The 19,132-nt window shown below is 44.1% G+C and overlaps 1 protein-coding gene across 1 annotated transcript in view; it reads left to right on the top strand.

Moving 5' to 3' along the window:
* LOC122815059 (peroxisomal succinyl-coenzyme A thioesterase-like) overlaps positions 1 to 19,132 on the top strand; it is a 621,446-nt gene that overhangs the window by 154,853 nt on the left and 447,461 nt on the right. The window contains exon 2 of the mRNA XM_044087303.1: positions 8,549 to 8,685. Coding sequence (XP_043943238.1) covers positions 8,549 to 8,685 — 137 coding nt within the window. The remainder of the gene's footprint in view (positions 1 to 8,548; positions 8,686 to 19,132) is intronic.

The following is a 19,132-nucleotide window of genomic DNA, read 5'->3' as shown; positions in this document are numbered from 1 at the left end:
TGAACATCTCCTTCCATGCTGACATATATTGCACCCCCTTAGAATGATGTCAGAAACAGAATGACATCTGAAACTAAGCTAATTATTAGTCAGTCATCTTTTGTTCGTATCCTTGGAGAAGGTAAAATGCTCCTCTCTGCTAGGCTCATACCAGCCTGAGACGCACATTCTGTGAGCTCCATGATGTCTGTCTTCATATAGTGTAGTGAGGTACGTCTGAGGTCATTTACTCCCGCATGGACTGAATCATAATGGTAATTGCGATCCAGTGACCTGAGTGCCTGCGTAATGTGGTGGATCCTATACCCTGATAAGCAACTGACCATGACTTTCTCCTTACTCAGCCTGGTGAGAGAAACATCAGTGTGTCTCACGATGGAATCTACAAAGACTAGAATGTTGGATTGTTTGGTGACTTGCCTTATGAACGTAGAGGTAGAGGCTCCATAAGATGTAGAGCTATATGTTGATGCGGGTGTTTTGAAAGAGCACATTTGGGGCTGCTGAGGGCATTTGTTATGTGTACTGTATCTAGGAGGTCTTTGTGGTTTAGGAAGGTTACATTTAAGTGCCTCAGCGTACCTAGGTTGATATGTCTGCTTTGAATTGTGCATGATAGGTGCAGCTTGTGTACTACTTACAACCTTATTGACATTAGGAGTAGGAGATTTGCCTCCAGTGACATTGTGCAAGTACATCTTTCACATACCATATCAGTTTGAGAATTAACTGGTTGTCTGTAAACATCCTGCATTGCCTCAGGATGGCCATATCCACCAAGCTGGTAACAGAGACAGTAGGAAAGTTCATATCCATGGCAACAGACCTTTTTTTTATTGCTTGGACAGTTAGAGTAAGAATATTAGTCACTGTCAGGAGTATCCATTTTGCAACTATGGGGACAGTGCTCGTCACTGCAAATTAGTTGTTCTGTGTGCAACTAGGTATTGGAGAAATTTCATTTGTGCTTTTATAGGGAATATGTCACTCAAGGTGTCTGATTCTATACAGGGCACTGCCAAACATTTGAGGGGAAACTAATACATAGTCGCTTAAAATTTTAGAATGAAGTATTTAGGCAGATATACCAAAGTTAGAAACAAATCAAGCAGCACTAAATGAAAACAAGGAATTAGCTTGTCAATAATAATGAAAAGAGGGGAGTCGCATGAATGACTACTGCCTGCCTACTACTAATGCTGGTCTCGCCACAGCATCACTCTGTTGGGATGCAATGCTCCTTTGCTTCTTCTCAAACCAGAAGCAACATGTTAGCACCAATCCCAAAATGAGAAGCAGACCACAGCCTATTTCGTGATTTCAGTCTTGACCCAGATGATGCAAGGGTCTGTGTACGCTTGTTGTAGCCTTTTCTTGGTAGATGCCTTGAATAGCAACCAGACCAATCAGGAACGTTAAGCACAGAATGTCACTCTCCAACCAGAAGCAGTCAGGAATCTGTGCACTCTGCTCCTTCTCTCACCAGGACCGGAATATAAACACGGATTCCATGCTGTCGCCCATAAAGCAGTTATTAGGCTTCCTGGTGATCAGCACTCTCCAGAAAATAATGTCCCTATACTACTTCTCTCACCAGTAGAAAACAGAAGCACTAACCCAAGATGACTACTGAGAGGCAGAATGTGGGCTGTCCAATAACTGGTGGTCTTACAATAGATGTGTAAAGATAAGATGAAAAAAATAGTTTATGGTAAACACTGCAGTGTACACTAAGCAGTCAGATATGAAAGTGGGTAATTTTAAGTTTTAGCTGTCTAAGTGGAGAGCCATTATTTTTAAAAGAGCATGATAGATTGAAAGGGGGTGGGAACTTTTGTATTCTGGTGCTATGGAATACAGTGGGATGGCCAATAAATTTCAATAGTTGAAAGGGGAGTGATTTCATAAAATGATAATTTTGTGCTTACACCAGCCAGTGAAAGGAGAGAGGGAAGGAGATGTATTATCAAATTAGCATAAGGGACAGGCAACTAGAAAGACAGTGGTGTTTGAGACACGGCTGTGGTCTCTCCAAGTTTTAGTATGCAGTTAAAAGCAGAATACAAGTAAAACACAGTGTAAAGAAAACAAGTCACAGTATACAAAATAGAAAAATGCAATAAAGTAACACAAAATACAAAAAATCAAAAATAAACTAACCTTTCCTTCACAGCAAGCTGTGGCAGAGTCTGGATGAGCGTTTCCAGTAAAGCTTTGAAATGTTTTATTTTTACCCCTTAAATAGAATGTTTAGTTCCTAGCGCCACCCCCCTCTGTTCCCAGATGATTAGCCTTAACTGGGCTGCTCTTTTCTGTGTGACTCCTTAATTGACCTGTTCTAATTTCTGTCTGCCTCACAAGAGGCACAGCTATGGTCTCCAAGTTTTAATATACAATTAAAAGCAGAATACAAATAAAACCGAGTAAAGAAAACAAATCACAGTGTACAAAATAGAAAAGGCAGTAAAGTAATGCAAGTTACAAGAAATCAAAAGCAAACTAACATTTCTCTTACAGCAAGCTGCGACAGTCTGGATGAGCTTTCCAGTAAAGCTCTGAAATGTTTTATTTTACCCCTTAAATAGAAGATTTAGTTCCTAGCTCCACCCCTTCAGTTCACAGATTAACCTTGACTGACCTGTTCAGCAGGGTCATTGACATGTGCACTGATCTGGATGTTAGAAGGACTTAATTCAACATTGCATTTCTGTATATGTATTCTCAGAGTACACTGGGGCAACAATTGTAACATCCTGTACAACAAAGTATGTACCCATGTGCTCTTCACAAACAGTCATGTACCAGTATGTGCCATGGGTTAGTGTGTTAGGCTTAGGTCCTTATTTTGTTTGTGTCTTTTGGCTTTTCCCGGTTAGGGGTAGCCACAGCGGAACTCCAGTCCGCTAATGATTGGTAGTTGATTTTTACGTGCCGAGTTACCAGCCCTGACGCACAACCTTCAACGAAGGTTCGCCCATTCACGCATGTCTCCACGCAGAAGACGCTCTAGCTGAGAATCGAACCAGACAGCGTCTTATTGTGAGGTGATGACGCTACCGCAGCACCACCACCACTGGTCCTTATAATGTGATAAATATGTTGTCTTTGTGCTTTCATAGTTTTTTGTGTTGGACAGTTCAGCACAGCAGGATGAGACATGCTTGTTGTCATGATCATCAGCAACAGGTGCCCTATTTGACAGTATACACATGATCTAGTCAAATAACACAGTGGCAATATAATGTTGTTAGCATTAATACTGGAGAGCTTACATACATTCCCAGCATTTGACATGACATTATAGGCAGGCCAGATTTCAGCATCACCATTGTTTTACTCTGGGCATCTAAGTGTGAGCCCCACCCAGGCTACAAGAGGAGTCAACACCACAGATGAGATCCTACAGCCATACCTCCTTTAATGTGCTTGCACACACAGAGGAGGGCTAGTGGACATCACCTCCATAACTCCAGGTCTTTCCCATATATGTGTACCATACTTGGTGTCAGTCGGCAAATGTGCAGTTTACTGATCGAGGCACTGACTGTTATTAACGTACACCTTGTTAGGGATGGTAAGTGCAGATTGTGACCTGTATGAGGATGTGCTGTTGCAAACACAATTGGTAAAGTTATTGATTGCCAATGTGGCATCCATTATACCTCCGAGGTAAGAGGAGTCGGATCCCCTCCTTTATGCCTGTGCAGGTCATGTCAGCCATGGCTGCTGTGTACGGGGTCCAGATTTTTGGGCGGGGTATGAAGATCGTACACAGCATTCCAGAGACTGCAACATTGTCACCCCCATCCAATATCTTCACCTCTGGAATGTTTCACTGGGCTGCACACTCAAGTTCCCATAGAACTGTACGGTCTGCATTCTTTGTTGGCTAATGGAGTGCTATGCCTATCTGTGACCATCATGGAGGTCATGAACACCATCCATTTATTGGCTTTCAACATAGGGCACCACATCATCTATTCTCTACATGCTCCCAAAGTGGTAGTTCTTTCCTGCTACAGAATGTAAATTACCCTGAAGCTGATGGGCCACATGGTAAACATGGCCAAAGTCCATGGCATAGCAGCTGGACCATCCACTGGAAGATGTAGTCCCTGACTTCCCCCAAGCTGCTATCCACTTGGTTGGCTACCACATCCACCTGTTGTGACCCTTACTGTTACCTTTCATTGTGCCCCACTCCACCTCTGCATATAATGACTGTGCCCTCCCTGCTCATCCTTTAGCTTGTTTGGGGGTAGGTAGCCTGTTTTATTTTAGTTGTCTGTGTCATGGCCATGGAACAGATGTGGCCTTGTTTGCCAGTATAATTATCTATTTTGCCTGTTTCTGCTTTGCATAGTTCAGCAGAACCAGCTACAACTGCACACTATCTGCCTAACTCCTCATCCAGTGCTGCAGCAGGTCTCTCAGGCATCATGATGTTCACAGATCGTATATGCTTACATAGTACGATATTGTGTAACATAAGAGTATGCCACAAATAATTGGCTAAAAGTCTCAGATACATACTGCATTGCACCATTAGATGTACAAAGACACATTCAACACTGTTCCGGGTCACCAAGTACGCAATGTTGTATGCCATCTCAACCATGGTCTGGGGGGTTTAGATAGGGCTGTCATATACAGTTCCATTGCATATCCAACATCACCTACAGCACAGCAGTGGGCACTGCACTGGGAGCAGAAGAGGTCAAACACTGGATGATTTAATTATGAAAGATCTTTTATGGGTATGGAAGAGCATAAAGCCATTCAGTGGGCACCATTGTATGTGGTCTGTTTGAATGAGAATCATACATCCATGCCTATAGCAAGTTGCATATGAAGTGTGTTATGGAGATTTAGGAAGTTCTGTCTCATTCCCCTTAAGACCACATCTCCATTCACATGAACAACATAGTAGAGATGTAATAGATTTGCAGGTAGGGGTGGGGGTCTGTCTTGCTTTCTGTGTAGGAAAGCTATAGCAGTTTGGGAGTGGGCCTTTGAAAACATCTCCTTTTTCTTTGCAGTCCATATCCTTGTTGAGTCCAGCTTTAACTCTCTGGCTAAGTGGTGTATATCCTAATGGCCCATGAATGGTGTTCTTCCATACCCATAAAAGATCTTTCATAATTAAATTATCCAGTGTTTAACCTCTTTTGCTCCAATGAAGTGCTAAAGAAAAAAAAATTTTTCCTCTTGGTTCTGTATTCCAGTGGAGCGAGACAGGATACCTTGGTGGTGCTGTGGCTCAAAGACCTCTTTGTGCACACCTTCCTTTCCTCTCATTATGATATTTCTGTCAGGGTAAAACCATTCAAGGCTGTAATCTTCTTAATCTTCACTTAAACTTGGAGGTTTCTTTATCGATCCTTTCCCATGCACAAGAACATTTGTGATTAATCTGAACCAGGCAACTGACTTGCCAGTTTTCTTTTCACAGTATTCTTACCAGGAAAAGTATATCCTTTACATTATATATGTCTATAGATAGCTCGGATACTATGTTGAAAGATAATCTGTTAGAAAATATGACCAGTTTATTTTCTTCAGAACAGATAAGAAAGTTGCCAGTCAGTACCTTTCTGAATGTCTGTTGAACTGCATTGGTTTCTGATAAAAGTGTGTTAAAATTTTACAAGCCTCTCCTAAAGCACATTCTGCCAGGGCTGTCTCTACATCACTGCCTTCTTCCCTAAAGTTTTTATATGATGTTTGTGTTTTTTAAACATCTTTGCAAAGTGTTACAAGTTGGATGTAGTCCTCTAGGTCTGTCTTGCCATAGTGAACAAGGTAACTTTCCAAACAGCTGTCTCACAGGAGGCTTTACTGGGGCCTGTTTTATCAGCTCCTACTGACGGAATTGTGTGAGGCCATATATGGAAAGCATGGATACTTGCCATATTGTTTAATCTGTTCTACAGGAAGCTACCAACCATTTGTTTCTTGGCCTTTTTTCTTGGTAATAGTGCTGGTCCAGAAGAAGAGAGGTGAGAAGAAACAGAGTATTTTGGCATTCAGGAAGAGAGGTTAGTAGTCTGGGTCCAAACACTTGTGTACTTCCTAGTATGTTCTTGCAGGTGGAGCTCTACTCATATCCAGTGTTTTGACAGATACCCATAGCTCTAATTTCATTTTTGTTGTCTGTGTCCAGTTGTAATGTGGCTGCTTTTATCCCCTGCCTTTGAAACAAAATATTTATTTCATTTGTACTTGTGTTTTAGCCTGCTGACACTTTTCTTTAATTTCCAGGTGTAACCTAGAGTTGCCATAGTAACCAAGCTTTGCAAACTGCATGTTTTGAGAAATGTCCACTATTTGCTGTGATGAATTTAAGATATTTTGTTTAAAGTATAATTTCCCAAATAATGAAGTCAGCCTTCCTTCCCACAAGGTTGTGTACTCCACTTTTCACAATTCTAGCACATGACTGCATAACTACGTATCCGTCAAACAATCAAATTTGCAGATGACACCACAGTAATTGGCCTTATCAAGAAGGAAGACGAGGGGGCCGACAGGGAGGAGGTGAACCAACTCGTTCATTGGTGCACTGACAACAACTTAGCACTAAATGTTGGGAAAACCAAGGAAATCATCTATTTTAGGAAGGAAAAATAAGCCACACACTCCTGTCATCATCAATGGTGCCACAGTGGAGAAAGTAAATAACACCAAATTCCTTGGGGTACATAACTCACAAGACCTAAGCTGGGCCAGAAACATTTGCTACCTTATAAAGAGAGCCCAACAATGTCTCCACTTCCTTATAAGACTTTGTAGAGCTAACCTCCCCTCACACCCCCACAGGTCCTACTTACCTTCTACAGAGCCACGATTGAGAACGTACTGACAGACAACATCATTGTCTGATATAGAAATTGCTGATCGGAAGGCTCTGGATAAGATCATTAAACAGGTCACAAAAATCATTGTTCCAACCTTCAATCCGTACAGGACGTATTCAAACAGATGCTATGGTAGAATCCAAAAACTATTGAGGGATAAACGCTATTCGGCTTATGGACTGTTCAAACTCCTGTCAAAAAGGAAGCGCTACAGCAGCATTAGATGCAGGACATCCAGATTCCATAACACCTTCTTCCCACATGCTGTCAGACTGCTGAACAACAAACCCATAGCTTTCCCACATGCTGTCAGACTGCTGAACAACAAACCCATAGCTTAGTCCGCTAAATGGGTAAAACATTATTTATGTGCAATATGTCATTGTTCACATAACTCTCTACAAAGCTCACTTTACATGTCTCTTTCTGCACTATGAAAACTGTAAACTGTACGTTTATGGCATATATTGGTGGTGGGCAAGTTTTTTAAATGTGAGCCTCTATTTATAGTACTGTTTGTTATATAGCCTTATATATAACAAAGTCTGTTCCTGTTGTTGTATCTGTTTTGTTTCTGCTGTAAAAAGCTTTCAGTTTTTTTACTGTATTTATTTTTCATATCTTATTTGGATTTCTATTTTTAGTAATTTTAAATTATTAATTTAATCTATCTTCCTTCTGTAAACTGTAATTCTTATGCTACGAGCCTGAGTATCGAAATTTCGTGCAGTGATGCACACTCTTTCCTCTGTGTTGATCTGTATGACAATAAAAGTTTACTTTGACTTCGACTGAGGGTACTTGGGTCTGTTTTCAGAAATTTGAAAATGATCTGCGCTTAACACCTTAATTATTCAGTATCCTTTTTTACATGGCATTGGGCTAATGTTTAAGGTTTATAGTGCATTTATGCATTTTATTGCAAATTAATTGTTTGTGTCTTTCGGCTTTTCCCGGTTAGGGGTCGCCACAGCGGAACTCCGGTCCGCTAATGATTGGTAGTAGACTTGCGTACCGGGTTACCAGCCCTGACGCACAACCTTCAACAAAGGCACGCCCCATTCACGTATGCCTCCACAGAGAAGACGCTCTAGCTGAGAATTGAACGGGACAACGTCTTGCTATGAGGCGACAACGCTACCGCAGCACCACCACCGCAGTATTTTATTGCAAATTAATAATAAAGGAATATTGTACTAAGTCAGTTTTGAAGTGTTCAAGTGTGTGTGCGCGCAAGTGGACTGGTGGATGTTTTATCTCCCTTATCTTTAGAAAGCTTAGATACTTTCATGATGGAGTGTAGAACTTTCTGTGATTTTTATTCGCTAAAACGAACTGTTGAACGATACCGAAAGTAAGGTACTGTAAATTTGGTAGAAGTTTCAGTGAACTAAATACTTAGTTCTAGATAGAATTGTACATTCGTCCAGCTAGGCTGCAAAAAAAAAAAAAAAAAAAAAAAAAACAATATTCTTATTCCCTAGTCTGCTTTTAAGTGTCAAAATGTCTTTTTATGCCAGGCAGACTTTTCTTTAAAAAAATATATATATATAAATCACCTGTCTTGCATACCCTTCCCAAATTTCTTCCTGTGTCCCCATTTAATCAGTTATGTGTATGCCTTTCTGTTACTGAATTTGTCAAATTTCTCTGTGGAACATTTACTTACAGGAGTGCTTTGTTGTGTTTAGGTTTGTACTTGTAAATGGAATGAGACTGCTACAGAGTTCCATATCCAGGTGGTGGCATCTTGACTTAGGAAGATGGTGGTATTTTATGCCTGGGATGCAAGGAAAAGTTTTTCTTTCCAAGATTTCATTCACATCGGGTAAGCTTTTGTACTGTTTTGAATACATAAGCAGGAATGCTTAAGATAGGTGTGCCTAAACATTTCTTTCAGTAATGGTTGTTTATTTTGTGTGTTGCTGTCCTTCCTGTATTGAAGCCATTATTCTGGCATGGGGTTAGAACGATGGGGGCATTACTGGGGTTTTACAGTCCTGTACTCTTATTTCAGTTGATGTAGTTAGGCAGTACTGGTAATAGCTTTATTCTGAGTATCCTTCCCATTGCTGCTTCTTCTCTGACTCTCATATCTTCTAAAGTGCAGATTTTCTCAAACCAGTCACAGTCATCAATGCTAAATAGAAGTTAAGTACTTAAATAAAAAAAAAAAAGTAATATTCGTATAATTGTATATTGATGTGTGAACACATAATGGGATGAAAACAACTTAAGAATCATTTACCTTCTGTAGAATTGCTGTTTTTGGGAGACAACCAGGCAAGTATATCAGGCACAAAAAGGATTGAGATTCTGCAACTGTTAAGGCTTCACCAGGAGAATAGTCATATTGAAATTTCTGGACAGTCTCCGCAAATGAATGGGATATATGGAGAAAATGGCAATTTCAAATGTTTAGGAATCGGCCTGTGGTGGATTTTTTTTTTAAGTTAAATGGAAAATGCTGGTGGGTCATTAGCTTGTGCAGAACATTTTGGTTTTGATTTTTAGTCCCAGGTAAGCTATTAACTGCCCTGGGCTACAGTCACCATGCTCCTCAGGCTGTAATTCTGGCTTGCTCCTGGATGGCGATTAGTATGGAAGGGACATTCTGGGGTGGAGACTTCACCTTGATGGACTAGCAAAATCTCTGTGGTCTTGATGCATATTGTCTGCACGTTTGGCCCTGGCTGGAAAACAGCTTGCAGTATCGGGTCCTGCAATGGAGGGTGCATACTTCCACACACCTGAAAATCTCTAGCACAGCACCGCGCACTGCTTGGCAGATTAAACTCTGGTTGCTTTATAAACTCTGGTTGCTTTTTATATGCTTGAAACAGTGCCTGGTCATTCATTATGCCTATTACCAACCGACAGCACCAGTGTTAGTTTATACAGAGTTTTAGGCATACGCACAGGATTAGGAGAATTGAAAAGAATAAACTACTTTTTTTCATGTGTAAGTTATATACCGTAATGATTGCTCAGAGCAATTCCAAACAGTATCAGAGTGAAACTTCATAAAACAATATGCTGCCATGTTCCTGAACATCCATGAAAGTGCCATCAGCATTAATTTGAAGCAGGTAGAGATTTAATGTTTGGCCCCAGTGCTGCAGAGGTGATCAAGAAGTGTGATGAAAGGGGCAAGCTGATCCAAGGAATCTAAGATTTTTCAGCTCTTCAGCTCTCCTTTTCCAAATTTTCTATTTCCTCATCCAGTTTTGGCAAAAAAAAAAAAACAGAATAAACAGTCTCAAGAAAATTCAGGTAAACATACATATAAGAAGAAATGCAGAGGGTGGTTTCCAAAAAGAAGTCTCAAACCTTCCAAAACCAAGGACAGTTCAACATGTCTGACTATTCAAGAGATCTTGTGACCCACTCCCACCCTGACCCTTTTCTTTTCTAGAAAGTCTGAATCTCCATTTTTCTTTTTGGAAGCAGATTGTTTCAGACAAATGGATTCTGAAAATCTTTAATCAGGGTTACAGATGGCATTGGGAAGAAATTCCTCCTTTTAGGAGGTATACTTATCCTCCAGATCAGATTCATTTGTTTCCACCTGTTCATCACATGCTGTGCCAGAGAATGATAGAACCAGATGTTCTTAGTGTTTCACTGTTGCAGCTATTACATTTGGGTTATCTGCCTGCAGGTAGCCCTCAGCCAGCCTGATTATCAAAGTCTTGGGTCCTGCGTCAGATGCTGCAACTTCTTCCATGACATCAGGTAGTCAGGGGTATAAAGCATGCAGCCGACACTATTTCATCAGTCTATCTTGCCGCGCGATCCCCGAAGCAGTTTGCAAGTGCCGGTCGGCCGACTCATGAAATTTTCATTTTCGAGTCTCAGAACCTGAAGTCTTCAAAAAAGCTAAGTAACCCATTGGCGATCCTTTTTCTTGCTCTAAACCGATGTCAGTAAATATAACAATTGTAATACTTGTGGAAAGCAAATACCTCAAAGATTTTCATTCATACTCAATTCCTTGCTTAGGCCCAGACCACGACGTCCCTCACTGTTGGTTTTGTGCCTTATTCAATCCTCGAACTATAGGTCGCCGGTTCATTTTTGCATCAAACTATTTCGGTACTCTGTTTAATTATCCAGAAATGGCTTTGGTAAGCCATCCAACTACCAACATTCCTAAAAAACGTTAGGATAAAGACAGAGACAGACCGCATAGGTCCAAAGCTGCCAACGGTGCTTCCGTTAAGCTAGTCGCCAGTTCGCCGGTCGGTACTGAGTGAAGTGCTTTCGCAGCCCCTGATACCCACTAGTTCAGATTCGCAGGCCTCTACTGAGACCCATTTGTGGGCCAGTATGCCACGAGATGCTTTTTCAACTATGGAACCTGCAGATGTCTCTACCCTGGATGGGTCTGGAGCCGCTGTGCAGGCACCAGCTTGAGGGTGTATTCAGGCCTACTGACTTGCATTTCAAACCGATGCCATCTTCTCCTTCAAAGCCTAAAACTCGACTCATGCCTAGAAAACAGATGTCCAAACCGCATGGTCAGGCCCATATACCTAAAAAGCAAATAAGAATGGCTGAAGACCTTATTACTCTAATTAGGGGAAGCCAGCCTTCTCCCTCCAAGAGACCTAGAACTTTTTTCCTTCTGATTCTTATCAGGATTCTGAAATTTCTGTTTCTTCTGATGACCAGGGTTTACCCTTATCTACCTATGAGGATTCTGATGCAGAGGACTCCATACCCTCTGTTTCCCCGCCAGAAGAATTTTCTTTTGGTGAAAAACACTCTTAAGGAGCATTTCCGCTGGGAAAGCCAGGATTACTCTGACTCCAAAAAGAGGCTTGGGGAATTCTTACTCCTACCTCAACATAGGCCCTTGGCTATCTCTTCTGTACTGGACATTGTAGATTATGCCTTCTTGGAATCTAGCCTGGCCCCAGACACTTTACTTCCGACTCCCAGGAAACCTGACCGGTATTGTACCTGACTCTCACAAGTTCCTCTTTAAGGATCCTACTGCTGACCTAAAGACCATTTCACGGGCACCCAAAGGCATTAAGGCTACTACTGCTAAAAACCCTATCCCCTCTGATGGAGATTCCAGGGCCCTGGACATATGAGGTAAGAAGGTATACATTTCTGCTACTTTGGCCATTAGGGCCTTAAACTGCCAGTTTCATATGTTAAAGTATCAGCAGCATATTATTGGGCTACTTAAACAGAAAACAATGTTGATTCCTGACGTGCTGAAAATAAAGAATTACAGGATGTTATGTGGTTCTATCTCGCTTACATTCATTACTGATGAGTTCGGAGCCAACAATCGGCTTTGACTCGGCCAACTATTTTCAAGCACAAAGTCTCTAATTGGCTGGGCTAACTGGTATCCCAGGATGCAACTCTCCCAAACCCCCAGATCTCGTTTGCCGCTTGAGTCAGGACGTGGTCTCGAGCTTGGCTGTGGCCAAGTACTCTTTTTTTTGACTAGAAAACCTTGTGAAATTTTATATTTTCTGTGAAACAAAATCTATTTTCATAGCTACGTTGTGTTGTATCTGTTGTTTGGCCTGTGGCAGTTTGTGGAGAGTGTGAGTAGTTGCGTTTGGCGGGCTAGGCCCGTTTAAGTTAGAGGGATCTAGCCCTCTCCTTCGTTGTTTTGTCAGTGTTTCCTTAGTCTATCCTAGGAGCATTTAAGTTAGAGTTCCTTAGAGTATCCCTCCTTCCTGTTGAGTGTTTGACTTGCTGGACATGTCTAAAGAACAGAAAGAGCATAAACCCTCTGGGTTTAAAATATGCTCAGTGTGCCTACAAAATGTCGATCACAGATGGGCATGCCATCTGCGTTTATTGCCTTGGCTCGGTTCACTTGCAAGAATCCTGCAGTGTCTGCCATTCCTTCAGTTTTAGGGTACTACAGGAATGGAAAAATAAACTGATCTTGAAGGGCCTGGTCAATCCTCTTTTGAAGAGGATTTAGAATCTGCTTCGACTTCTGGCAGATCCAAATCCACTATCTCCAGCTCCATCTAGTTCCTCGGAGCCTCCGGAGAAGATTTTGAAGGTGATTACTACTTCCTCTGCTCCATTGTCCTCGGGGCCGCAGGAAGTGTTGGTAGTACTGGAGTCGACCTCGGCTCCAATCATTTTGGAACAGATTCGGAGCCGGTCACCCAGTGTTACTCAGGAGTCGATAGGTAGGATATCCTCATCCTCTTGGTTGTCTGATTTGGACATGGATAGGGTGATTCAGAGGCTCCTTCAGTCGCCGGTGTTAGCTAAATTATTTTCGGCTCCGACCCAGTCTACTTCAGAGCCCATTCCCTTACCGGTACCGATGATTCCTCCGAGCATTGTATCATCGGAGCCAGAGTGTTCGGCACTGAGTGATGTCCTTACGCCAGCTCCGGTACCCCTGATGGGTCCATCGGAGCCGTCGTCTGCTCCAACCATTTCGATTACTTCATCTGGCTTTGGCACTCTGGTTTCTTCGGTCGGGCCAGAGGGGGATACATCGGGACTTCTGTCGGCCCCGAGTCTCCCTCTCGGTGCTTCGGCTCGGGGGATCCTGACTCTGGTCGTGGCCTCGGAGACTGGTCAGTCCTCGGATTCGGGGGGGCCTGCCTTCAAGGCCATGAGGACAGCACTGGCCAGGTCGTCAGCGACATCACTTGAATTGACCACTCCATCCCCATACACTCCGGCTAGAGCCTCTGACGCCCCCCTATCAGTGGACAGCAGAGCTCAAAGGCCTGAGGACACCCCCATGAGCAGTCCCCAACTTTCTGAGGGCCCCTCAGAGTCTGTGCCTGAGGAGCCTCCCAGGAAGAAGTTGTGCAAGAGGAAGCACATAGACTCCCAAGACGAGTCCATCACTTCGGATACCGACCTCGAGGATGCAGAGGGGTCCCCTAAGTCGTCCTCCAATGATGTCTCCTTCTCTGATATCCTGGAGATTTTGAGGCAGAGAGGCGACTGGTCTTCCAAGCCCCCCTCTGAGGAGTCGTCGTCTGTATTCCTCAAGGCCTTCGGAGCTCAACCTACCGCCTCCTGGGTGTCTCCACCCTTCGAACTATTAGACCTGATCTGTCGAAGGGTGTGGGAGCATCCTGATTCCGTGGAACCTGTGCCCAGTCATCCTAACAACTTCTTGTCTGCTCCCCCAGGGTAAGAGTTTTTGACAAAAGGGGTCCCGGTAGATGCCATGGTGGTGGCATCAGCCACTCTGCTGGAAGTTGCCGAGGCTTCTTCCTCAGTCTATCCTCCTAGCAAGGAGTCCAGGAGTATGGATAGTTATGGAAAGCGCACCCTGTCTTCAGCAACCTTTACAGTACGGTCCCTAAATTACCTTTGCCACTTTACTCTGCTCCAGCGGGATCTCCTCAAAGAGTTGGGAGATACCTTGTCGGGTAACATGCCTGAGGTGCTAGCACAGACAGTTAACACCCAGTTGTCTGCCCTTGGTTCCATAGCTAACTCGTCCATGAGGCTAATATCCTATGTAGCCAAAGGGGCGAGCAGGGCAGCTAGCTCAGGCCTTGCTCTGAGGAGACAAGCCTGGATGCACCTATGTCACTTCGCGGAGGCCTTCAAGTCTTCCTTCACGGACGCCCCCTTTGATGGGTCCTCTCTTTTTGGACCCAAAGTGAAAGACTCTCACCAGATGTGAACAGGAGGGTAAGACTTTATCTGCCGGAGGGGCCCATTTTTCTCTTCCCTCTAGGCCTTATCCCAAGGCTCAGAGAGGAGGGAAGATGTGCTTCAGAAAATCTCAAAAGTCTTTCCCAGCCACTCAAGGTGAGCCCCCCACCATTGGCAGAGGTGGGGGAAATTATTCTGTAAGACGCCATCCTAGGGGCAGAGGAGGCCCCCGCAATATGGGAGACAGCGACTCCTTTCGCAGATCTTCCTATCAGAATCCCTGAGGGGTTGCCTGACTGTGCTGCTCCGGAGCCAGTCGGGGGTCGTTTTTCGAAGCATCTTAAAGCCTGGGAGAGCATCACTCAGGATCGATGGGTGCTTCAAATAATCACCGGCGGTTATACCATTCCCTTTGTTTCACCCCCTCCCTTAATCAAGAAAATCCCGGACGTTCCACCCAGTCAAATGGATCAAGTAGCGCTAGAAATATCAAAGCTACTAAGAAAAGCAGTCATCCAACCGGTCCCCCTAGACCAGATCGGATCAGGAACTTACTCAAGACTATTTTTGGTGCCAAAAAAAGCAGGGGACCTGAGGCCCATCCTGGATCTCAGCCGATTAAATCACTACGTCCTGAAATCCAAATTCCGAATGGTCACTCTTCAATCCATCTTCCCATTGTTGGAAGGAGTATGGATGTGCTCCATCGACCTCAAGGATGCCTATTGTCACATCAAGATAAACAAGACATCCAGGAATCATTTACGCTTCCGGCTGGGAGCCAGTCATTTCCAGTTTCGAGCCCTGCCATTTGGTCTCACCACAGCCCCCAGGGTGTTTAACTAATGCTTGGCAGTGGTGACAGCTCACCTAAGATGTCTAGGATTCCGGGCGTTTCCTTACCTGGACGATTGGCTCCTTACCGCCCCCACCAGGCATCTCCTCATCCAAGCCAGGGAGGCTACCATAAATCTTTGTCAAAAGTTAGGGATTACAGTAAACTGGGAAAAATCTGCCTTGCTGCCCTCGCAGCGTGTTGTCTTATAGGCGCAGAATTAAACTCTGTTCTAATGAGGGCTTTTCTACCTCAAGAAAGATTTAGTGTTGCAATCTCAGGTCCAGGCACTATTGCCCCAGAAGAAGGTCCCAGCCAGGTTAGTTCTTCAGTTATTGGGTTCCATGGCGGCGCCCATCATGCTAATACCCTTAGCCAGGCTTCACATGCGGATCCTTCAGTGGCTCCTTTCAGTCCAATGGTCCTATCAAAAATTACCCCTCACCCGATTCTTCTCAGAGCATTGCAAGCAAGATCTCCGTTGGTGGCAGTGTCCTTCCAACCTGAACAAGGGCAGGAATCTAATTCCCCTTTCTCCGGCTGCCACGGTGACCACGGACGCCTCCCAGATAGGGGGGGGGGCATTATCTGGGCAGAACGGTCCAAGGCACTTGGCAGGATTACGAGGTACACTTACACATCAGTGTTCCAGAGATGAGAACAGTGCTGTTAGCATTGCAAGCACTTCAGAGCTCTCTAACACTGGGCACGATTGCTGTTCACTCGGACAGCATGTCAGTTATTTGGTACCTGAACAAACAAGGGGGAACCATGTCTTACCCACTCTGCAGAGAGGCCATGAGAGTGTGGAATTGGGCAGTGTCTTCCCAGCAGTTCCTAGTGGCAACGCACATTCCGGGAAAATCCAACATGATAGCAGACAGGCTAAGCAGAGCTATTCTGATGCCTTACGAGTGGTCCCTGAACAGCCGAGTTGCGACTCAGATCTTCAGCAGGTGGGGTCAGCCTTGCTGTGATCTCTTTGCCAGTCCCTTCAACACCAAATGCAGCAACTACTTCACTCTGATCCCCCCACAGGGGGAATCCCCCAGGGGCGCTCTAGTCCACGGTTTGCCTTGTGGTCTGCTCTATGCCTTTCCTCAGTTTCCTCTGTTACCAAGAGTGATTCAGAAAGCCATTCTTTTGGGAAGCAAGATGATTCTTATTGCTCCACACTGGCCCCACCATGTTTGGTTCCCCTTCTTTCAGCGATATACAGTGGATGGTCCTTGGACTCTGGATCCAGTACCAGACCTTTTGACTCGTATGTCGGGACAGTTCCACCCCTCCCTACAGTCCCTCAGGTTGACAGCCTGGCTGCTCCACTTCCATCAATAGACTACATTCCTTATTGCCTGAGGTGGTACATATCCTTTCGTCGTCACAAGTCTTCCACCAGAAGAATTTACTATAGCAAGTGGAAGAGATTCTCCACCTGGGCTCAGTCACAAGACCTAGACCTCTTCACAGCCCCGATATCAGCGGTCCTAGACTTTTTAACTATGCTCTTCCGACAAGGCTCTGCTCCCTCCACCATTAAAGTGCAGCTGGCGGCCATTTCTAACTTCCACATATTCCATGAGCCTGCGCCGATGGGTCATAAACTTTGCAAAGCTTTTTTAAAAGGAGCCTGGTTACTACGTCCTCCTGTGTCAGCACCCATCATGCCATGGGATTTAAATCTAGTATTGCAAGCCATCACTTCTCCTCCCTTTGAGCCGGCTGCCACTTATGAATTAAAATTCTTATCCTGGAAAACAGCCTTTTTGGTGGCCATCACTTCGGCTAAGAGTATCTGAACTCCAAGCATTGTCCATTAGGCCCCCGTATTTAATATTCCATAAGGACAGGGTCTCCTTGAGACTTAATCCATCCTTTCTCCCCAAGGTGTCGTCTACTTCTAATCTCCACCAATCCCTACCTGTGTTTTTTTCCCAACTTCTCCAACAGGCGGAGTACAAATTTCATCAGTTGGATGTGCATAGACAACTAAGATTCTGTTTACACAGGCAGGACTAAACAGTCAAAATCAGATCAACTGTTTGTCTCCTTTTCTGAGAATAGGATGGGTATCTCTGTTTCCAAGTGTACAATTTCCAGGTGGATGAAGGATTGCATTACCTTTGCTTACTCTTCAGCAGGCAGAAGCTTACCATTCTCAGTTGAGGCTCATTCAACTAGGGCGGTCTCTACTTCAGTAGCATATCATGCCAGGCTTTCCTTAGACGACATCTGTGCTGCGGCCACATGAGCTTCTCATCATACCTTTATCTCATTACAAACTGGACGTGGCATCTAGAGGCCGGGCTTCCTTTGGCTCCACAGTTCTCAGGAGTGTTTTCCTATGAGCCTCCCGGGTTAGGAGTGATAGGGACGCTGTCCCATCAGTAATGAATGTAGGCGAGATGAACCACATACATCGATCGTTTTGGTGAGTACATAACTAACTGGTTTAATGCATTCTGCTGAACAAGTTGGTAAACATACTTTTGTAATGTGGTTTTGACTCTTTAGAAGAATCTTGCAGGGCTGCTGTCACTGGGTCTGTTCTTAGACGGCATGCTTGGCTTAAGAAGCAAAATTTGCCAGATCATGTTGAAGCTAAATTACTGGATGCTCCCTTAAACCAAGACTGTCTGTTTGGCAACAAAGCAGAAGTAGTACTTAAAAAGATGGAGGAAAATGTTAGATTTCCTGCAAGTACAGCCTCCCAGATTTTGTAGGCATTGGCCTTCTAAGAATTGGTCCTTTCCGGTCTCTTCCAGGCCTTCTCAGTCCAAACCCAGGAACAGCAGACCACTTAGACTACAGTGTCAAGATACACACAGACCTAAGCAGTGGGGGACTTCCACTTCCAAAGCTGGAAGTAGTAAGACACCCCCCTATGGTAAACTGTCACAATGACTTCACTTTAAACCTTCCAGGCCCTGCTCAACTGTCTGCTCCCTTAGGGGGAAAGATCACCCTGCATGCAAAAAAATGGGAACTCATTATCCAAAACAAATGGGTTTTAAATAGTTTCCCAAGGATACAGATTCCACTTCCACACCTTACCAACCCCAAATGGTTGGCCAGGCCTACCCCCAAATCAGTGGGCATAGGCTCAACAGCAGATTCTAAGTATCAGGGCTATTCACCCTGTCCCAGCAGAGGAATGGAGACCAGGTTTTTACTCTACTTTTCCTGGTACCCAGAAAAGACTACTCCTGGTGTCCTATCCTGGACCTCTCTATTCTAAACACCTTTTTGGAAATCCCAAAATTCAAAATGCTAACTGTTCATCAGCTGCTTTCCATGCTAGGCAAAAATGCCTGGTTGGCAACATTGGACTTAAAGGAAGTTTACCTGCACATTACAATAAGGGAATCTTGCAGAAAATACCTACGCTTCAGAGCTGGCTACATGCACTATCAGTTCTCTGCACTGCCCTTTGGCTTATCTACTGCGCCCATGGTATTCGCAACGTGCCTAGCTCCAATCATTGCATTCTGCAGGCAAAGAAATATTCAAATATACCCATACCTGGACGATTGTCTAATTCAGGCAGAAAGCCAGGACATACTATTAAATCATCTGGCATTTGTAAAGAAACTGCTAACCTCATTGGGGTACACCATAAATGAAAAGAAATCTCACCTAGTACCCTGACAACAAATTGTATTCCTGGGAGCAAGCCTGAACACAACTTCCCAGATTGGCCTACCTCACACCAGAGAAACAAGTTATTTGACAGCCTACTTCAAACTACTGGCCAGAAAGACCCTAAGGAAAATACTGCAAGCCCTTGGGTTCATGGCCTCTTGCATCTTACTAATTCCAT

This window comes from Protopterus annectens, chromosome 11.part0 (genome assembly GCF_019279795.1).
Source record: "Protopterus annectens isolate FY-2018-M chromosome 11.part0, PAN1.0, whole genome shotgun sequence".
In the NCBI taxonomy this organism is placed as follows: domain Eukaryota; kingdom Metazoa; phylum Chordata; order Ceratodontiformes; family Protopteridae; genus Protopterus; species Protopterus annectens.
Note: the sequence above shows the minus strand (reverse complement) of the source record. Positions and strands in the feature narration are given on the sequence as shown.